Source organism: Drosophila bipectinata, chromosome 3R (genome assembly GCF_030179905.1).
Source record: "Drosophila bipectinata strain 14024-0381.07 chromosome 3R, DbipHiC1v2, whole genome shotgun sequence".
Lineage (NCBI taxonomy): Eukaryota > Metazoa > Arthropoda > Insecta > Diptera > Drosophilidae > Drosophila > Drosophila bipectinata.
Genome location: NC_091739.1, coordinates 16,768,294 through 16,785,392, shown reverse-complemented (window position 1 = coordinate 16,785,392; position 17,099 = coordinate 16,768,294). Strand labels below are relative to the sequence as shown.

At 41.4% G+C, this 17,099-nt stretch overlaps 6 protein-coding genes across 6 annotated transcripts; 4 read left to right on the top strand and 2 right to left on the bottom strand.

Annotated features, from left to right (window-relative positions):
• Positions 1-2,302: 2,302 nt before the first annotated feature.
• CAHbeta (carbonic anhydrase beta) lies at positions 2,303-4,250 on the top strand. Its single transcript, XM_017249298.3, has 4 exons — positions 2,303-2,551; positions 3,428-3,512; positions 3,578-3,765; positions 3,849-4,250. The coding sequence occupies exons 1-4, from the start codon at positions 2,459-2,461 to the stop codon at positions 4,248-4,250; spliced, it is 768 nt and encodes a 255-aa protein (XP_017104787.1). The 5' UTR covers positions 2,303-2,458.
• Positions 4,251-4,325: 75 nt separating this feature from the next.
• Positions 4,326-5,986, bottom strand: RagA-B (Ras-related GTP binding A/B). The gene is made up of 4 exons (XM_017249296.3): positions 5,862-5,986; positions 5,698-5,797; positions 5,251-5,635; positions 4,326-5,161 (listed from the first exon to the last, which is right to left on the bottom strand). The coding sequence occupies exons 1-4, from the start codon at positions 5,871-5,873 to the stop codon at positions 4,723-4,725; spliced, it is 936 nt and encodes a 311-aa protein (XP_017104785.1). The 5' UTR covers positions 5,874-5,986; the 3' UTR covers positions 4,326-4,722.
• Positions 5,987-6,023: 37 nt separating this feature from the next.
• LOC108130619 (transmembrane protein 141) lies at positions 6,024-6,493 on the top strand. Its single transcript, XM_017249176.3, has 2 exons — positions 6,024-6,232; positions 6,297-6,493. The coding sequence occupies exons 1-2, from the start codon at positions 6,118-6,120 to the stop codon at positions 6,491-6,493; spliced, it is 312 nt and encodes a 103-aa protein (XP_017104665.1). The 5' UTR covers positions 6,024-6,117.
• A 35-nt stretch (positions 6,494-6,528) lies between these two features.
• On the top strand, positions 6,529-8,436 carry LOC108130618 (putative GTP-binding protein 6). Its single transcript, XM_017249175.3, has 3 exons — positions 6,529-6,758; positions 6,817-7,708; positions 7,765-8,436. The coding sequence occupies exons 1-3, from the start codon at positions 6,529-6,531 to the stop codon at positions 8,215-8,217; spliced, it is 1,575 nt and encodes a 524-aa protein (XP_017104664.2). The 3' UTR covers positions 8,218-8,436.
• Positions 8,437-9,529: 1,093 nt separating this feature from the next.
• Positions 9,530-13,904, bottom strand: Gnpat (dihydroxyacetone phosphate acyltransferase). The gene is made up of 4 exons (XM_017249174.2): positions 13,684-13,904; positions 11,658-12,225; positions 10,093-11,366; positions 9,530-10,028 (listed from the first exon to the last, which is right to left on the bottom strand). Exons 2-4 carry the CDS (start codon positions 12,208-12,210, stop codon positions 9,696-9,698), a joined length of 2,160 nt encoding a protein of 719 aa, XP_017104663.2. The 5' UTR covers positions 12,211-12,225; positions 13,684-13,904; the 3' UTR covers positions 9,530-9,695.
• Positions 13,905-14,321: 417 nt separating this feature from the next.
• LOC108130295 (fatty-acid amide hydrolase 2) lies at positions 14,322-16,106 on the top strand. Its single transcript, XM_017248683.3, has one exon. It carries the CDS (start codon positions 14,436-14,438, stop codon positions 16,005-16,007), a length of 1,572 nt encoding a protein of 523 aa, XP_017104172.2. The 5' UTR covers positions 14,322-14,435; the 3' UTR covers positions 16,008-16,106.
• The last annotated feature ends 993 nt before the right edge of the window (positions 16,107-17,099 follow it).

Genomic DNA, 17,099 nt, shown 5'->3' with positions numbered 1-17,099 from the left:
CGCCCCATGCATTTTCCCATTTCCAAGGGAGTCCATGAGAAAAATTGACAAAAAATGGAATCGAAAATGGGTTCCAAGGTTTTGATGCAGTTTGGTAGAGAATCGATCCAGAAATCGTTAAAGGTATTCCGTTCAACGATCGGTTCGATATTGGCAGAGATATGGTCATCGCGCTGGGCCATATAGGCCGCCCCATGCATTTCCCCATTTCCAAGGGAGTCCATGGGAAAAATGGAGAAAAAATGGAATCGAAAATGGGTTCCATGGTTTTGATGCAGTTTGGTAGAGAATCGATCCAGAAATCGTTAAAGGTATTCCGTTTAACGATCGGTTCGATATTGGCAGAGATATGGTCATCGCTGTGGGCCATATTGGCCGCCCCATGCATTTTCCCATTTGCAAGGGAGTCCATGAGAAAAATTGACAAAAAATTTAACGAAAATGGGTTTCAAGGTTTTGATGCAGTTTGGTAGAGAATCGATCCAGAAATCGTTGAAGGTATTCCGTTTAACGATCGGTTCAATATTGGCAGAGATATGGTCATCGCTGTGGGCCATATACGCCGCCCCATGCATTTCCCCATTTCCAAGGGAGTCCATGAGAAAAATTGACAAAAAATGGAATCGAAAATGGGTTCCAAGGTTTTGATGCAGTTTGGTAGAGAATCGATCCAGAAATCGTTAAAGGTATTCCGTTCAACGATCGGTTCGATATTGGCAGAGATATGGTCATCGCGCTGGGCCATATAGGCCGCCCCATGCATTTCCCCATTTCCAAGGGAGTCCATGAGAAAAATTGACAAAAAATGGAATTGAAAATGGCTTCCAAGGTTTTGATGCAGTTTGGTAGAGAATCGATCCAGAAATCGTTAAAGGTATTCCGTTCAACGATCAGATCAATATTGGCAGAGATATGGACATCGCTGTGGGCCATATAGGCCGCCCCATGCATTTTCCCATTTTCAAGGGAGTCCATGGGAAAAAATGACAAAAAATGGAATCGAAAATGGGTTCCAAGGTTTAGATGCAGTTCGGTAGAGAATCGATCCAGAAATCGTTAAAGGTATTCCGTTCAACAATCAGATCAATATTGGCAGAGACATTGACATTTCTGTGGGCCATATAGGCCACCAAATGCATTTCCCCATTTTCAAGGGAGTCCATGTTGACAAAAAAGGAAATCGAAAATGGGTTACAAGGTTTTGATGCAGTTCGGTAGAGAATCGATCCAGGAATCGTTAAAGGTATTCCGTTCAACGATCAGATCAATATTGGCAGAGATATGGACATCGCTGTGGGCCATATAGGCCACCAAATGCATTTCCCCATTTTCAAGGGAGTCCATGGGAAAATTTGACAAAAAATGGAATCGAAAATGGGTTTCGTGGTTTTGATGTAGTTTGGTAGAGAATCTATCCAGGAATCGTTATAATGGCACTTCTATAAATTTGTTATTGAAATTTTCGAAGGGGTCTTTTATAAATTTTTACAACAATTTTATTAAAAAATCTTCATAATCTAATAATTTAATAATTTAAAAATTAGCCACGTAAGAATGTAAACTCAATGTAAAATACACATGGTGTAAATATACTCATGCTTCACTGCTTCTGTCGACAACCAATAGATGTCGCTCAATGATGTACGGAGGTTCGTTACAATTGATATTACTTTAAAGAAATGAATTATTTTTATTAAAATCGGTATTTAAATTAGTGCATAAAAACACAATTGAAAAACCATTTCTTTCTTATTAAAATCTTTGCGTGATATCTTCTCAAACGATTTAATTTATATAGCACATGACCTTCAATCTATGTGGATCAGTCATGAAAAGGTCAAATCCCAAACTTTGATTAGAAATACGGCAGAGAAAAAAGTTAACCACGGAAATTTTAATATCAACATCATCAGCTGTTCGAGTCGTTTCCCAATGGGCTCCACTGATAAGCTCCTGTCTGGCTCTGGGGCTTTCTTGTTGTTATTGTCCGACTGCCTGGAACTTGCCAGAGTAAGGTTAGCGAATGACATCAAGCTATTGATTTTTACTCTTGTTAATTTTCCATTACAACTTTCCGCAATTATTACTAAGAGTATCAAACTAATGTTTTTTATTGACTATAAACAACAAAAAATGTTTTTTACGGTCTCTCCATGGGCCACCCTTGCGCTCTCGTTCTCTTTAGTTTTATGCCCCCCAAGAGATTGCAGCTTTCTCAGAGAGCCAACAACAGCTGCTCCCCAAGTTGGGGCCCCAACTCATGGCATGTTTTGGAAGCAACAAATTCCGTTTCAAACGCTCCTCCACCGTCAACGAGGCTCCACCGCGGTTATATTGTTGGATGCGAAACGCGACGTGTGTGCGCCATTATAGTTCACAATCAAGAAAAAAAATCAATTCTAGTGCCAAAGTGCGTGCAATTAAAGTGCCAAATTAGGATTTTGAAAAGCTTAACAAGATGGAGCGTATTTTGAGGGGTATTATGCGGTACCGGAACACAACCCGCGAACAAATGGTAAAAGAGTTCCAGAAAGTGCGCGACAATCCCGAGGTGAGCAAATACATAGCTTAGTTTATAGGTCAAGATTTGGAGCAGACGGTCTAGAATTTTTTATTTGGCATTGAGCACAAACAAAAAACGGCTATTATAAGGTTATTGCATGTGTTCTATATCATTATCACATTTTTATTCGACTTGTCAGTCTCAAACGAAGCGCTCTCTCGCTTTTTATGGACTCTCTTAATTTTTTGTTGCTATTTTATTTTTGGTAAACAAACAGCAAAGGTAAACCGGTTGCTCAAACGCCCCACCACCACCCCTTCGACTTGTTTAATATTATATTTTATTTTTATATACTTAAGCGATTGCTTTTCAGAGCTCTTGAGGTTCGTGCATTGCACCTTTGCTAATTATGATCAAATTAATTTTGTTCTAATTAAAAATTTGTGAAAGGTCTTTTAGAACACCGGGTGAAAAATACCCTAACATTGAAATTTTAAAGACATTTTGATATATTTTTGTATGCGTTTAATTAGAGATTAATTTGCATTTTAATAGTTTTCACTTGTGTTTTGACTTCACCCAGAATATTAAAATATTGCTTTCCCATTTCTTGAGATTTTTGAAAAATATTTATTCAATAAGTATATTCCGATCAATACCGTTTTTTTAATTTGGTTTTTGAATATAAACTTTATAAGAATTTTAGTATAATCTATTATTTTGCCCCCAACTGTTTAGCATTTTTTATGTTCCTCCATCAATACCCTCAATTTTGTTTGATTTTTCCCATTGGGAGCCTTGAACTGAACCCATTGACACTTTGGCCAAAAGCCAAGTATGTCATAACTTGCTATATCTATCTTTTAAATATATTTACGCACCAGCCGATATCTGTACTAACTCTTGATACGCTTTATCTTTCAGCCCAAGGCCGTTTTCTTCACCTGCATGGACAGTAGAATGATTCCTACCCGATACACGGACACTCACGTGGGTGACATGTTTGTGGGTATGTCTATGAAGTCATACATTGTTATTAATAGATTAACACACCTCCCAATTCCCACCGATTAGTGCGAAATGCAGGAAACCTAATACCTCATGCCCACCACTTCCAGGATGAGTATTTCAGCTGCGAGCCTGCTGCCCTGGAGCTGGGATGCGTGGTGAACGATATCCGGCATATAATTGTTTGTGGACATAGTGATTGCAAGGCCATGAATCTACTTTATCAACTGAGGGATCCTGAATTTGCTTCCAAGGTATGAGATATTTTATACTGAAAGATGAAAATGTTATTTTTTTTTGTTCTTGAAAATTTTAATAACTTACCTTTCATTTCCAGCTCAATCGGCGACTCTCACCCTTGCGATCCTGGATGTGCACACATGCCAACACCAGCTTGGAGAAATTCCAGGAGTGGCGTGACGCTGGAATGAAGGACCCCCTGCTATTCTCCTCCGAGACGCCATTGCGTCGATTTGTGGCCTACATCGATGAGGAGCAGAAATTCGCCGTCGAGGATAAACTATCCCAAATCAACACCCTTCAACAGATGTCTAACATTGCATCGTATGGCTTCCTGAAGGCGCGTTTAGAATCTCATGATCTCCACATTCATGCCCTCTGGTTCGACATTTATACGGGTGACATTTACTACTTTAGTAGAGGCGCCAAGCGATTTGTTGCCGTTGACGAGAAGAGCGTGGAAGAATTGTCCGCAGAGATCAGGAGATTCTACTCGTAGGCTCAGCCGGCGGACCAACTAGATTATCTGTGATATGTGGGCCTTATACCGCGTACGGCATTTACAAGTGACCAATTGTTTAGGATTGTTTTGTGTATTTATATGTATGTAATAGTTTTTGTATATAAACTTAAGGCCTACGAAGGTTTCAACTTACAAATCTAGGAAAAATCAACGAAAGAGATGGCTAAATATCGCTCGCTTACTGTACTGCTTTTGTAACACACTGAATATATAAGAAATTAAGCAATTAACGGGGCCAAATGTGGGGTAAAAATTTCGGAAAACGAGCTATATCAGTAAGGGAGCGGTATTCACGTACATTATACATATTTTATAGTTATGGGAAGCGGTAAGACTTTAAGCTGGCACCTTGGGCGCTTCGATGTGTGCACAACAGACGGTTTTTGTCTTTTCGAACGGATAACTCGGGGTTTGGATAACGGAAAGTACATCGGAGTGGACATCACCATCAATGGTACTTGTGTCCGTGGTGGTTCATGGCACTGTTGTTTGGGTTCTCCAGCTCCTCGAAGTACTTGCGGGCATTCCGTATGTTTACCAATGTGGCCTCCGAGGGCAACGTGGGATCCGACATGACCACCATTACGTATGTGTTGCTGGTGAATGTGTCAATGAATGCAGCAAATGCGCTGTTTCGCACCTCCATCGACTGGAATTTGGCGCCCAGTTTCGAGCAGCTCAGCTTGAATTGCTTAATTATATTGGAGACCTTCTCGAAGCGATGCGAATCGCGATTTTTCTTGCTCTGACAGTGGGAGATCACCAAGAAGGTGGCTTTCTCGAACAACAGCACCTCGTCAGCCTCGATAACGTTGGCGAAGTGAGTCACAGAGTTCTCCAGAGCTGCCACATTCGGTATCAGCATGGTGACGATGGAAGACCAGGCTCTATAATGGGATAGAGGTGAAATGAAGGTCGTGGTTGGACAGACTGAGGTAACGATTATGCCAATAAGAGTTACCCCAAGTTCACTTACTTGTATAAAGTTTCATCCCAAATGCTTGTGCGGAAACAGGTAACGTTACCTGGTTTCGACAACCGAATGAGGTCGTCTTCGCGATCCTTGAACACACCTTCGCGATGCTCCTCCGGCACCAGATCCATTTTGTGCACCAGGCAGAAAATCTTCGCCTCGGGTGAGTTTTGAAGCAGTGCCTCCAAGCAGCTTTGGTAGTAGTGGACGTCGCGCTCCATTTCCTGGCTCTCCACATCAAAGACGTAGATGAGCACCTCCACATTTCGAAATATGTTGTCACGTTGCGAGGCAAAGTACTGCTTCATGAAACCCTCCTGCCCACCGCAATCCCACAGATTCAAGACTAGGTTGCCGAGAAACCGCACATGCGAGTGCTCCACGTCGACTGTAAAAGGGTCACCAGAGATAAATATCTACGGAATAGGACACCCGGTTACCATTACTCACTTGTTGCTCCGAGGCGTGTCGTATCACGGGCTATATAGTTGGCAAAGATAATGGAACGCATACTGGTTTTGCCAGAACCGCTTTTTCCCATCAGCAATACCTAAATATTACAATTTTTCCTATTTATGGGGTATCTGGGAATAATTAAAATGCAAGAATATTACCTTTTTCTTCATCGTGTTATTTTGTGGCGTTTTCCAGGCGAAATCAACAATAAAAACAATCTAAAGATACAAGGCAGGGCGGTGCATCAGCTGATTTTGCAATCGATAGATATTCAAAGTGCTATAAAAATTATTATAGCATATAGTGTTGGTAAACACTAATATTAGTGTGGAAAAACAGCCCATAAAAAACCCTATGTTTTTCGACCGGCAATAACAATAATAAAAACAATCGGATTCATTATTAAATATTATTATGAACGATATTAAAAGCTTGAAGGACCAGCAGCGAGAGAAGCATCCTGGTTTTGACGGCTACCTCGACTGCATGACACGCTCCCTTTTTACAGGCCTAGCTGCATTTTGCTTAAGTATGAGATTTAGCTGATTGCCAAGAATAATTGCATAATAATTAATGAATTATTTTCCCCACAGGCTTTTCTGGCACTTATTTTGCACAGAAAATTGTACAGTCCCGAATAAGGTACCCACCCAAGTATAACATCCTAGTTTCTTCATTGGTAGCCACTGGGGTTTCCTACCAGACGACCTCGGAACGCACAAAATCTTGTCAAGCCAGGTGGATGGCTTTTGAGGAAAAGCATTCTGTTCTGGACAAGGAAACATATTAAACCTGCAATAAATTATAAGTACATTAGCTTAAGTAATGTCTGGTATAAGGGTATTGGTCCGTCTGGCCAGGGTTTCTTCCCTGCGTCCAGTTGCGATGATGCCGTCACGTTTTAAGTACACACAACATCAAGGAGTTAAAGGAATAAGGAACCGGAAGAGCTTCTTTGAGGCGCAAATGCAAGCCGGACAGCGAGACGACGACCACGAAGAGGAGGAAACCTTACCTAGTGGCGACCTTACTGACGTGCGCTTTTTAGATGATCGGTCAGTACAAAACATTTGCAAAGAAGAACAATAATTTAATATTCTTTTGATTTCTTAGTGCCTATGATGAGGTAGCTGGTGGAGCAATGCGAATCACCAGAGATATAGCCACTTCTCAGCAAGTTCTTATCTTACAGCCCTATGTAAAATGGGCAGCCAAACGGCAACCAAGTCTGACCGATGTCCGGCCCGATGATCAGCTTGCAGAAGCGTCAGCTTTAGTTCACTCCCTTCCCAATTGGCAGGTAGCCAAAGCGCTCAAAGTGCCTCTGGAAAGCCTTGAGAAGAAAACGCTCTTTGGCAGTGGAAAGCTAGCGGAACTTAAGGCACTGGTTACAGAACTTCGCCAGGAGCGGCACCTTACTTGCCTTTTTGTAAGCAAGGGAACGCTGTCCTTTGCCCAAAAGCGATTCTTAGAGGCTGAGTTCCGGTTGCCAGTAATGGATCGTTACTCCGTGGTTATCCAAATTCTGCGACTGCATGCAACAAGTGCCGAAGCTAGGCTGCAAGTGGCGATGGCCGAGCTACCGTACATTTGGGCCCAGGCCAAGGATGCCAGTGTCACTCAGACTCGTCGCCAGGGTTATGCCCTTACTGATCTGCAAAAGGAGATCCTGCGAACCAGAGAACGAAAGCTTCGGGCGGAACTGGATCGGGTTCGTCGGCAGCGGCAGTTGCTGCGACAAAAACGAAAGCAACAGAATTATCCCATAGTGGCGGTGGTGGGCTATACAAACGCCGGAAAGACCTCCTTGATCAAAGCACTGACTGTGGAGGACGCACTTCAGCCTCGGAATCAGCTATTCGCGACTTTGGATGTTACTGCTCATGCTGGATGCTTACCCTGTAATCTGGAGGTGATCTACATGGATACGGTTGGGTTTATGTCCGATCTCCCGACTGGTCTTTTTGAAGGTTTTGTGGCTACTTTGGAGGATGCTATGCTTGCGGTGAGTTGGGCGCAGGCAGTATTTTTTATATTTTTTAACTTTTATTTCTGTTTTAGGATGTAATTATCCATGTTCAAGACCTGTCGCATCCTTGCCACGTGGCCCAACGTAATCATGTTGAAGCTACACTCCGTTCGTTGGCCTTTAATATGTCTGGTGGAGATTCAACAACCAGCCAGCTTCCGCCGATCATAAATGTGTACAACAAATGCGACCTGATACCCATCAAAAGCCAGACATCATCTGAAACCGACCACCACATATCAGCTCGTACCCAAATGGGATTGGACTCCCTCTTAGTTGATATTGAACAGCAAATATTATTGGCCACAGGGCGAAAGAAACTCCAAATGCGAGTACCAAACGGGGGCCAAGAAATGGCGTGGCTCTACAAAAACGCCGCTGTAGTGGAGACGATGGCGGATGAAAAGAATCCCGAATGGCTGATGATGCAGGTGGTCATTACCCAGAGAACACTGGATCAGTTTAAACGGCAATTCTGTCAATGACCCAATAATCAATGATACGGTTCCACCAATATAGTTTCTGTGGCGCAACTGGCACCGTCTAAATTCTTTATTGTTATTGCTCTTAGTTTTGTTGGTTTAGTTGCTATCGAGTGTAATTAGGATTGGTGTTATTTTCACATCTTTATTTCTATATAAGTATAAAAATTTACTACCACAAAAATAAAACGATAAAGTTTCTAAAAATATCAATAAACAGAACATTTGTATTGCACTTCTGACTCTTTGTGCTGTTTCGGACCGTATCTTTTTTGGGATCAGGTCGTCGTCCAACCATTACTATATATAGTTATTGGCAAGTCTTCTGGCTTGCGTTATAATTCATTTGTTTGGTGCTGACTTCTTTATTGGCACAATAGAATGATTAAAACCAGGAATGGGCTGATAAACATAATCCAATTTAAATAGGAAAATAAAAACTAATACCATCTTAAATAGACATTTGTGCAAAACTATTCAAAAAGTAGTTGTTCGCATTAGTCAAAAAACCAATTGCCAAAATATATCTAGCTAAATGGCTATTTTGGCATTCAAAACGATCTTTAAAAATTACAAAAATAACAAAAAATAAAACTATTCAAACGGCTTTATGTTTATAATTTGTAAAATGTCATTTCTCTTCTAAAATGTTGAATTTTCTATTTGCTTCCATCGTACGAATTAAAAAAAGGTACACTTTCGACTTTTGTTGGGCCACATTTCAGTTAATTTCTCATCTAAAAATGTACAGAGAATTTCATTTCGATGGGATCTATCAATAACTGGCTCTTTTCTACAAAAGTTTGATTAAAATTCGATTTTTAGATGAGTTTTTGGCTTTTCGTAAATCGTTTATGTTCACGGGTACCAAACAGAACAATATCAGTATTCTTTCCCAAATAGACATTATTACTTAGATACATGTTTTAAATACAGGATGTATAAAAAAGGCTTTCTAATTTTTGATGCTTTGATCCTTCAAAGTTCGAGTATGGGGAAAAATAATTGTAGAATTTTTTTTTTTTAATAAATAAAATTGCTTAAATTTTTAGGGGAATGTCAAACCAATAAGTTACTCAAGAAAATCAGGTTTAATAAAGGAAAGGAGACAAACATGTATCCAAGATCCATTCTAGTGATCTACTTAAAAATAAAATGATTCCCTTTTTAGCTTACAGATCCCTTTCAATTAATTAAACCGAACCCACCCACCCCAACATAGACACCCTTACTTCCTACGCGAATGAATGAGAGGATGCGATGAGCCAGCGGAGGAGCTGCCAGAGAGGAGCCACTACCACAATGAAAAACAGAATGCAGACGATACGACAATTCTTAAGCAGGCCGATAACAAACTGGATGATTTGCATGCACAATGAAATGAAAATTGTACTACACTGACTGGGATTCGACTCAGGTTCTGGATTTAATTCCGTACCCTTTGCCGCCTCCTCCACCATCGGCCCTTTACCATTTGCCAGTTATAACTTGGCTATGTGGAACTGGGCCTGCTGGTTGGCCGCTGTCGAATATTGAGCAAATGGCATCAGCTCGCAGTACTCAAGCAGCTGTCGCTCCAGCTCCAGAAGACACTTTCCTGGCCCTGCGCCGACTTTCATCTGCCCAGAGTCCTTGCACTTAAGAATGTAGCCCTTTTGAATCAGAGCGTATATGGCAATATTGAGGTTGTCTAGTGCCAAACAATAAGGATGCACATGAAGGGCAGATCCATCGGGCAGCTGCAGCAACTGCTCCACATGCTGTTGGACGCGAATGAGTAGGTCCTTCCCGCTGAACTCTAGATCTGCAGGAATCTGTAATAAAAACAATCAGATATGTAAGTCTTAAGAGCCCTTAGTTCTTGGAGGATCTACTTACCTTTCTTAAGGTCACCACCAGTTGGTAGTAGAGACACAAGAATGGCGCCAAAGCTGCCAGGATAACGTGTGAGCACTCGTTGTCTTGCACCTTGACCTTTCCATTGGGCTCCACTTCCACCACATTCTCATCCAGTAAGAGCTGCAAGTGCGTTTCAAACTCTGCGGCCTCTCGGTTCGACTCTATGATGAACTCGTGCTGGAAAAGTGCATCCATATTGGTCACATGAACATGAAGGGCGGACAAAGTTGACTCATATGAGATATATGGGTTACTCTTCTGATTCTGCTGTTCCTTGAGAGCTGCCAGCAGCAGATAAGCCGGTCGGGCTAGCCAAAACATACACGGATTTATGTAGAGCTGCAGGGCCAGCATTGGAACTGCCACTGCCATTGTTTGCGGGCACAGAGCATGAGCTTTCAACCGCTTTCCATCGAATTGGGTGGCCAACTGCTTGGCTGTCATAGGTGTGAATTGTAGTCGGGCGCTGACGAATCGCAAAATATTCGAGTGAATCTCCACAGCGTCAATAATATCCGGCTTTATGCTTTTGGGTGTGGCGCTCACATGCGCTCCAAGCTGCTCAAAGATGCGCTTTAAAAGCAGCACTCCCCGGGATAGCTCATCGATGTTGACACTCTTCTGGGCATACAATTGACTAGCGTAGTACAAACTCAAGAGGTTAAAGGTGGTGATCACAATGCGACGCTGCTGTTGGTAGATAATCTCGTTGGCCAGCTGCTTCACCAACTCGACCTCTTGGCGGTTGAGCTTCTGCAGATGTCCAGCCACCCCGGCTCGCTGCATCCTGTGGCCACTGTCGTGTCCGAAGAACTCCCGCACCGAAATGGGCTCTCCAAAGTCCAGGAACATCTTGCCAAAGCGCTCGTCTATGATTTTAAGAGCCTTGAAGAAGCCCTTTGTGGACTCTTTAGGCTTAGGTACTCCCAGCAGCTCATACACGAAGAGTTGCTCTTCCAGGACTCGCTCGTAGGCCACACTCACTGGCACAACCATAACGTCAGGAACTTCTCCAGTGAAATAAGGCAACAAAGCCATCGAAAGGAGACCAATCTTCGGGACTAGGGCTTTGAAATTTCTCGACCTGGTTCCCTCGATGAAGAATTCCACGCCGATGTGATAGCTGGCCACCAAGGCGTACATGTACTCCCTGAAGATGTCCCAGTAGAGCTCGTCGTTGGAGAAGCTTCGGCGCATGAAAAAGGCTCCAGTCTTTCGGAGCATAGTGCCCATGCCAAACATTGAGTGGAAATCTAAAAATGGTTTAAAATAATTAATAGAGCTCATCTTTAATTAGTTAATTATCAATCTATAATCGAATTCTAGCTGCACAATTGACAATTAATTAATAACGTTAATTGTACTAATTGAAATTCTCATCTATTAACACCTCTGCAAGTTGTGCTAATTCACTCCTCATTATATCAAGGGTTATAGAGCGGAAAACAATTAAATATGGTAATGAAAAAAATTCACAAAATTCACAAACCATTAGACCGAAAATAAAAAAATTCTGTTTATTATATAAATGATTCAACACCTACCCATTCCGGCCGCTATTCCTGGTATTTCGATGTCGTAATAGTAGCATATGTACGACATGAGAATAAAGTCCATGTAGCTCCGGTGACTTGGCAGGTAGAGGACTGGACACTTGCCCATATCCTTGCGCACATTGGCCATGCTCGCGGAATTGACGTAGAATCCATCGCAGATTCGCTTTCCAATCGCTGTGATAGCGACTCCGCACCATCGGATTATGGCCATATTTCGCTCCAAACCGATTTCGTCGATGATGGCCTTTGCCTGTTTTTCCAGCTGCTTTACAGACTGTCCGGATTCTTTGGCATAATGCTCCACAATGGAGCGCAGCTTCTCACTCTTGAGGACATGTTGCTTTAGCTTCTGAGGATTGAGGTAACGCTCAAATTCGTAAGCCACCTGAGGGTTGAACTCCCTGATCATGGAGGCCTCCTTTCCCGGGGCTATTATATTTTCAAAGTTTCGCATGTAATCGGCGGCAGGTGGGGCCTCCTGCCGATCCCTGGACTCTCCTCCGCCGCCTCCTCCCTTCACCGCTGTCGGGTTCCTTTCCATCTTTATACACTTTACCTGGAAAATTGAAAGAAACAACGTGCGTGCTGTCAAAAATGCCTTTCAGCAAAAAAAAAAATAAGGAAAACAACGTCGCCTCGAGTGCGGTTCTATTTGACGAATCAACTGTCAAGCAACCGGCCTCACTTAACAGGCATCTTGACACACAGACACACTGCCTGCCATATACCCGCACACTTCTATATAATATTGACTGAGATATCGCCTGCACTCGGAGAAAATATTTGCATTGAACTTAACTGGCAGGTGATAAGGGTGTTGGGAAGGTAAATGGGGAAAAGTCTCCTAAGAGCTTAAGTCTCTTGCTCAATAATGCATTATACTGCGATAAAATATTTTATTTTATTAATATTATTAATATTTTCTTGGAGTGCATAACTATCCACTAGGTTTATTATCTGACCGATTCAACAAAGTTGAGGTAATCAACGAGCATTGCGTGCTAAAGGTCTTTTTTTCGACTGCCTTTTATTTTTTTAAACTTTTAAAATTTTTAAAACTTTTAAAATCTGTTAAAGATTAGGCCCATAATCCCAAAAACATATAAAATTTAAGGATTAATTAATTAGTTTAATAGAAATATTTACTTTAAGAGCATACAATATAGGTTAAGTGGAAAAATTAGATTAAAACCCGCGAAAAGCTGACCTATCTCAAACTGAATCTTGGAATCTGGGAGGATCTAGGAGGAGCTTCGACCGTGACACGACACGTGCTCAGTACTAGGCCGGTAAGATAGTTTCGACGTCACTCATCAGGTGAGGAGGAAAAGCACCTGGAATCAACAACAAAGTATTTATAGGGCCATAAAGGCACACCCTCTTACGCAGACACTGCCAAAAGATAAAGCCCAGAAGGCACTTGATTTGATTCAAAATTCAAGTTTAATCGGCTTGGCAACAAGGCCTATGTAAATTTTTAATTATAAATGAGAATTATAATAAGAAACATTTGTGAACTATCCCAGGCACACACACACTCTGAAAATAAATATGTAAATATAGAAGTCGTTGTTTGCGAAATGCATTTTAACATATTTGACTTGGCCATTTAACCGGTAATTGCAATTTGACACGATTAGCGAAACTCCACTACCAGTTTTGTTTACAAATGCAACAAAATATCACTTCACTGTCGTCCGCAGAGTAATGCAATTTTAGTCACTTTCTATTTTCGTTAATACATAAGCTCTTTGCAGGGGATCCAAGGCATGACGACTATATTGTTATATATTTAAACGCTATCAAACTAAATCAATTTTTGTCACCTGAGATAACAGGTTGTTGTTCCCAAAAAAAAAAAAATAGTACTAGAAACCAATTAAAAAATGATTCACTTAGGTGATAAGGAAACACTTGATATTGAATCTGCTACCCAGGTGGTCAAAAAATAGGTTTTTTTTTTTAGGGTAATAGACCGTTGTTACGTGTTTAATTCACCGGCAAGGATACGTACTGGGGGAAAATTCGATACAAGATGCGCGTGGTGCGAATTATGCGAAATTCAGTATCCTCTTTCAGACCCGGTTTCCAGGTGTGCGTTTGCAGCTTTTAATTCACAATTCGCACTTTGTTTCCACTCTCTCTGACCGATTTATATTCAATTTGTTGTTTTTGTGCAGCTCGGCGGCGCTTGTTTTTGTGGAACATCTGCGGACTGCAAGCAGCTGCGGTCGATATTTGAGGCCTTGGCGGTCTATGCACGATACGGCCAGACATCATGCAGGAAAGTATTTAGGGGGTGTTTCTATTCAAAGTTTTGAAATAATTTTAAGAAATTTATTTAGGGATTTGTAATGCTTCTAACATGTTATAAGGCAACATTATAATAACAAATTTGGAGTCATTAAAAAATATTACAAAACTAAATAGTAAAGAATTACATTTTATAAAAATTTATTTTTGTTTGATTTATTATAACAAGAAAAGGCACGTTTTTACTATTAAACAATAAATATTTATGAACAAATCATAATATAATTCACTATTTAAAGAGTTACTACTGTTTATTAAACAAAAACTGGTTTAAAGCTTTCGCCGCCAAGTTTGACTCATATCGGGTGGCAACGCAACGTCTTGGATTTATCGCAACCCATTCGTCTGACCCTACTCATCCACTATCAAGTGTTTGTTGCTGCTGGCCAGCTACGGGTCTCTGGATTTGCATTGCGCAAAGTGCAAAACTCAGCGGAAAAAATCACATTTGCCATGTCGGTTTGGAGCCACGTACTGGAGGCGATTTTGACGCTGGTCCACATCTTGACCGATCGCCTGCTGGAGTTCGGCTTAGGTTGGTATCTGGGACCACACAGGCGAGTTCAGGGACCTCCCAGTACCGACCAACAAGCTCTGTTGTCCAAGAGTGCCGTGGAACTTGCTCAATTGATACGGGAGCGAAAAATCCGCAGTTACGACATCGTCAAAGCTTACTGTGAGCGTATCGAAAATGTGAACCGTGATCTCAACGCTGTGGTGGATGGACCCTTCCCAGAGGCCTTGGACCAGGCGCGCGAAATTGATAGAAGGTTGTCTAAGAAGGAATACAGTGATGAGGATTTCCGGAGGCAGCCCTTCCTGGGTGTTCCCTTCTCGACTAAAGATAGTACTTCTGTGGCGGGAAAACTGCATACGCTGGGATTAGTATGCCGAAAGTCTGAACGATCTGCCACGGATGCTGAATGCGTCCGTCTGATGAAGGAAAGTGGCGCAATCATAATAGCCACCAGCAATGTTCCGGAGGTGAACAAGTGGATTGAGTCCAGAAACATGCTGATTGGAGGCACCAATAATCCCTATGATCTCCGACGATCCGTGGGTGGCTCTTCCGGAGGCGAAGCTGCTCTCATTGCCGCCTGTTGTACGGGTTTTGGACTGGGCACGGATATTGGAGGTTCCATCAGAATTCCAGCCTTTAATTGCGGTGTGTTTGGACACAAGCCCACTGCTGGAGCTGTTAACATGGCGGGTTGCACCTTCAGAACCGGAAAGGAAAAGGATACCATGGTCTGCGCCGGTCCAATGAGTCGTTTCGCCAAGGATCTTTTGCCCATGATGCAGGTCTTGGTGGAACCAGAACTGAAACCCAAACTAAAACTTGATCAGGAAGTGAACTTGAAGAAATTGCGATACTTCTACGTGGCATCCAATGGCATGGCTCAGTGCAATCCTGTAAACAAAGAAACCGAGAGAGTCATGTACAAGATACGTAAACATTTTGAGGGCATCAGTGGTCAGGATGTGCGACATGCCAACGTACCGAACACCAAGTTGACTGGAAAAATGTGGCGCTACTGGATGACCCAGGAGCCGGCTAACTTTAATCTTTTGCTTGGAAACGGAGCTGAACTCAATCCATTTGTGGAGCTATTTAAAAAGTTACTGGGTCAGAGTGACTATAGCATGGCTGCTATTTATGGACTAATTGACAGTGTTTTGCCGAAGGAGTCTGAGAAACTGATGCGACAGGCCACCGCCCAGTGTAAGAAGGCGGTGCAGGATCTGCTCGGCGAGGATGGAGTGCTCTTCTACCATAGTTCTCCCAGGACGGCTCCATTCCACTTCTATCCGCTGGTTAAATTCAACGACTTTGCCTATTTCAGCCTGTTCAACGTGCTCCATTTGCCAGCTACCCAGGTTCCCATGGGATTGGACTCCAAGGGAATGCCCCTGGGTATTCAGGTGGTGGCCAATTTAAACAATGATCGTCTTTGTTTGGCGGTGGCGGAGGAGTTGGAGCGGACTTTTGGCGGCTGGGTGCCACCATTTCCCTTGAAACAGTAAACGCTCTGAAAACATATGTAACTATCTTTAGGTGTTGGTAGGATTTGAGACTGTCGCTTTGTTACCGGACTTTAATAAATTTATTTTTTAATAAACAAATTTAAAGAGTTTGTTTTTACTATTTTCTAAACGTTTATTAAAAAGATTAAATCCAAAGAAATGAAAACAATAACAAACATCAACATATGTTTGATAGAGCTGCCAAATTTATTATTTTTATTATGGTCTGGCAACTCTTTTTCACGCTGGTCACACTAGACATAATTTTGAAACAAAACCCGCGAGGAATTTTTAATAAATAATAAATTGTAAATTAATCTTCTTCCTAAATATAAAAGTTTTCTTTTTTTTTCTTTGTTCATTTATAGTTCATATTTATAATTTCTTTGACTATTTTATGCTATAGTATATTTTGCACAACCGTTTTTAAGTCGAATTTTTTTTAACGAGTTATTTGAATACCTTATTATAACTATGTATATATGAATATAATATATATTTAATAAATCATTTTTTAGCTGCTCATGCTAATTAAGCATACTCTTATAAAATTTTTTCTCCTCTATCGATATATATAGATATATATATATAGATATGTGGAATCACTTCATTTCTCAAAAGGTAGGACCTTTGAACTTTGTTAGGCGGCCGTGATAAATGGAGATGGTGTCAGGAAACACTTAACCCAAAACTTGTCAGAGCTATCCTGGAGCTGGGGAATTGGTTTAGGGGCTTGAGGATGTTGTCGCGCTGTCAACAATTAATTTGTCCACACACGCAGACACACACGCACCCAACATTGACATCTTTTGTGGACTCCCTTTCTGAAAATTGCAAGATGTGTGCACGGTGTGCAATGTGCCCCCAACCCCTAAGGCCAAATCCCCAATGTCCAACTCCTTTTCGAAATATAGATAAGTGCACTGAAAAAAATATATTTGTAAGCTTTAAATTATTGTAATAGATAAAGTCCTTTAGATTTAAAAGTCATTTATAAATCTTAAAGACAATTATGAGTAAGATAGTTTTATTGTATTGTTTATTCATAGAATATATACATATGGGTTATTTTGATTCTATTAAATTATTATT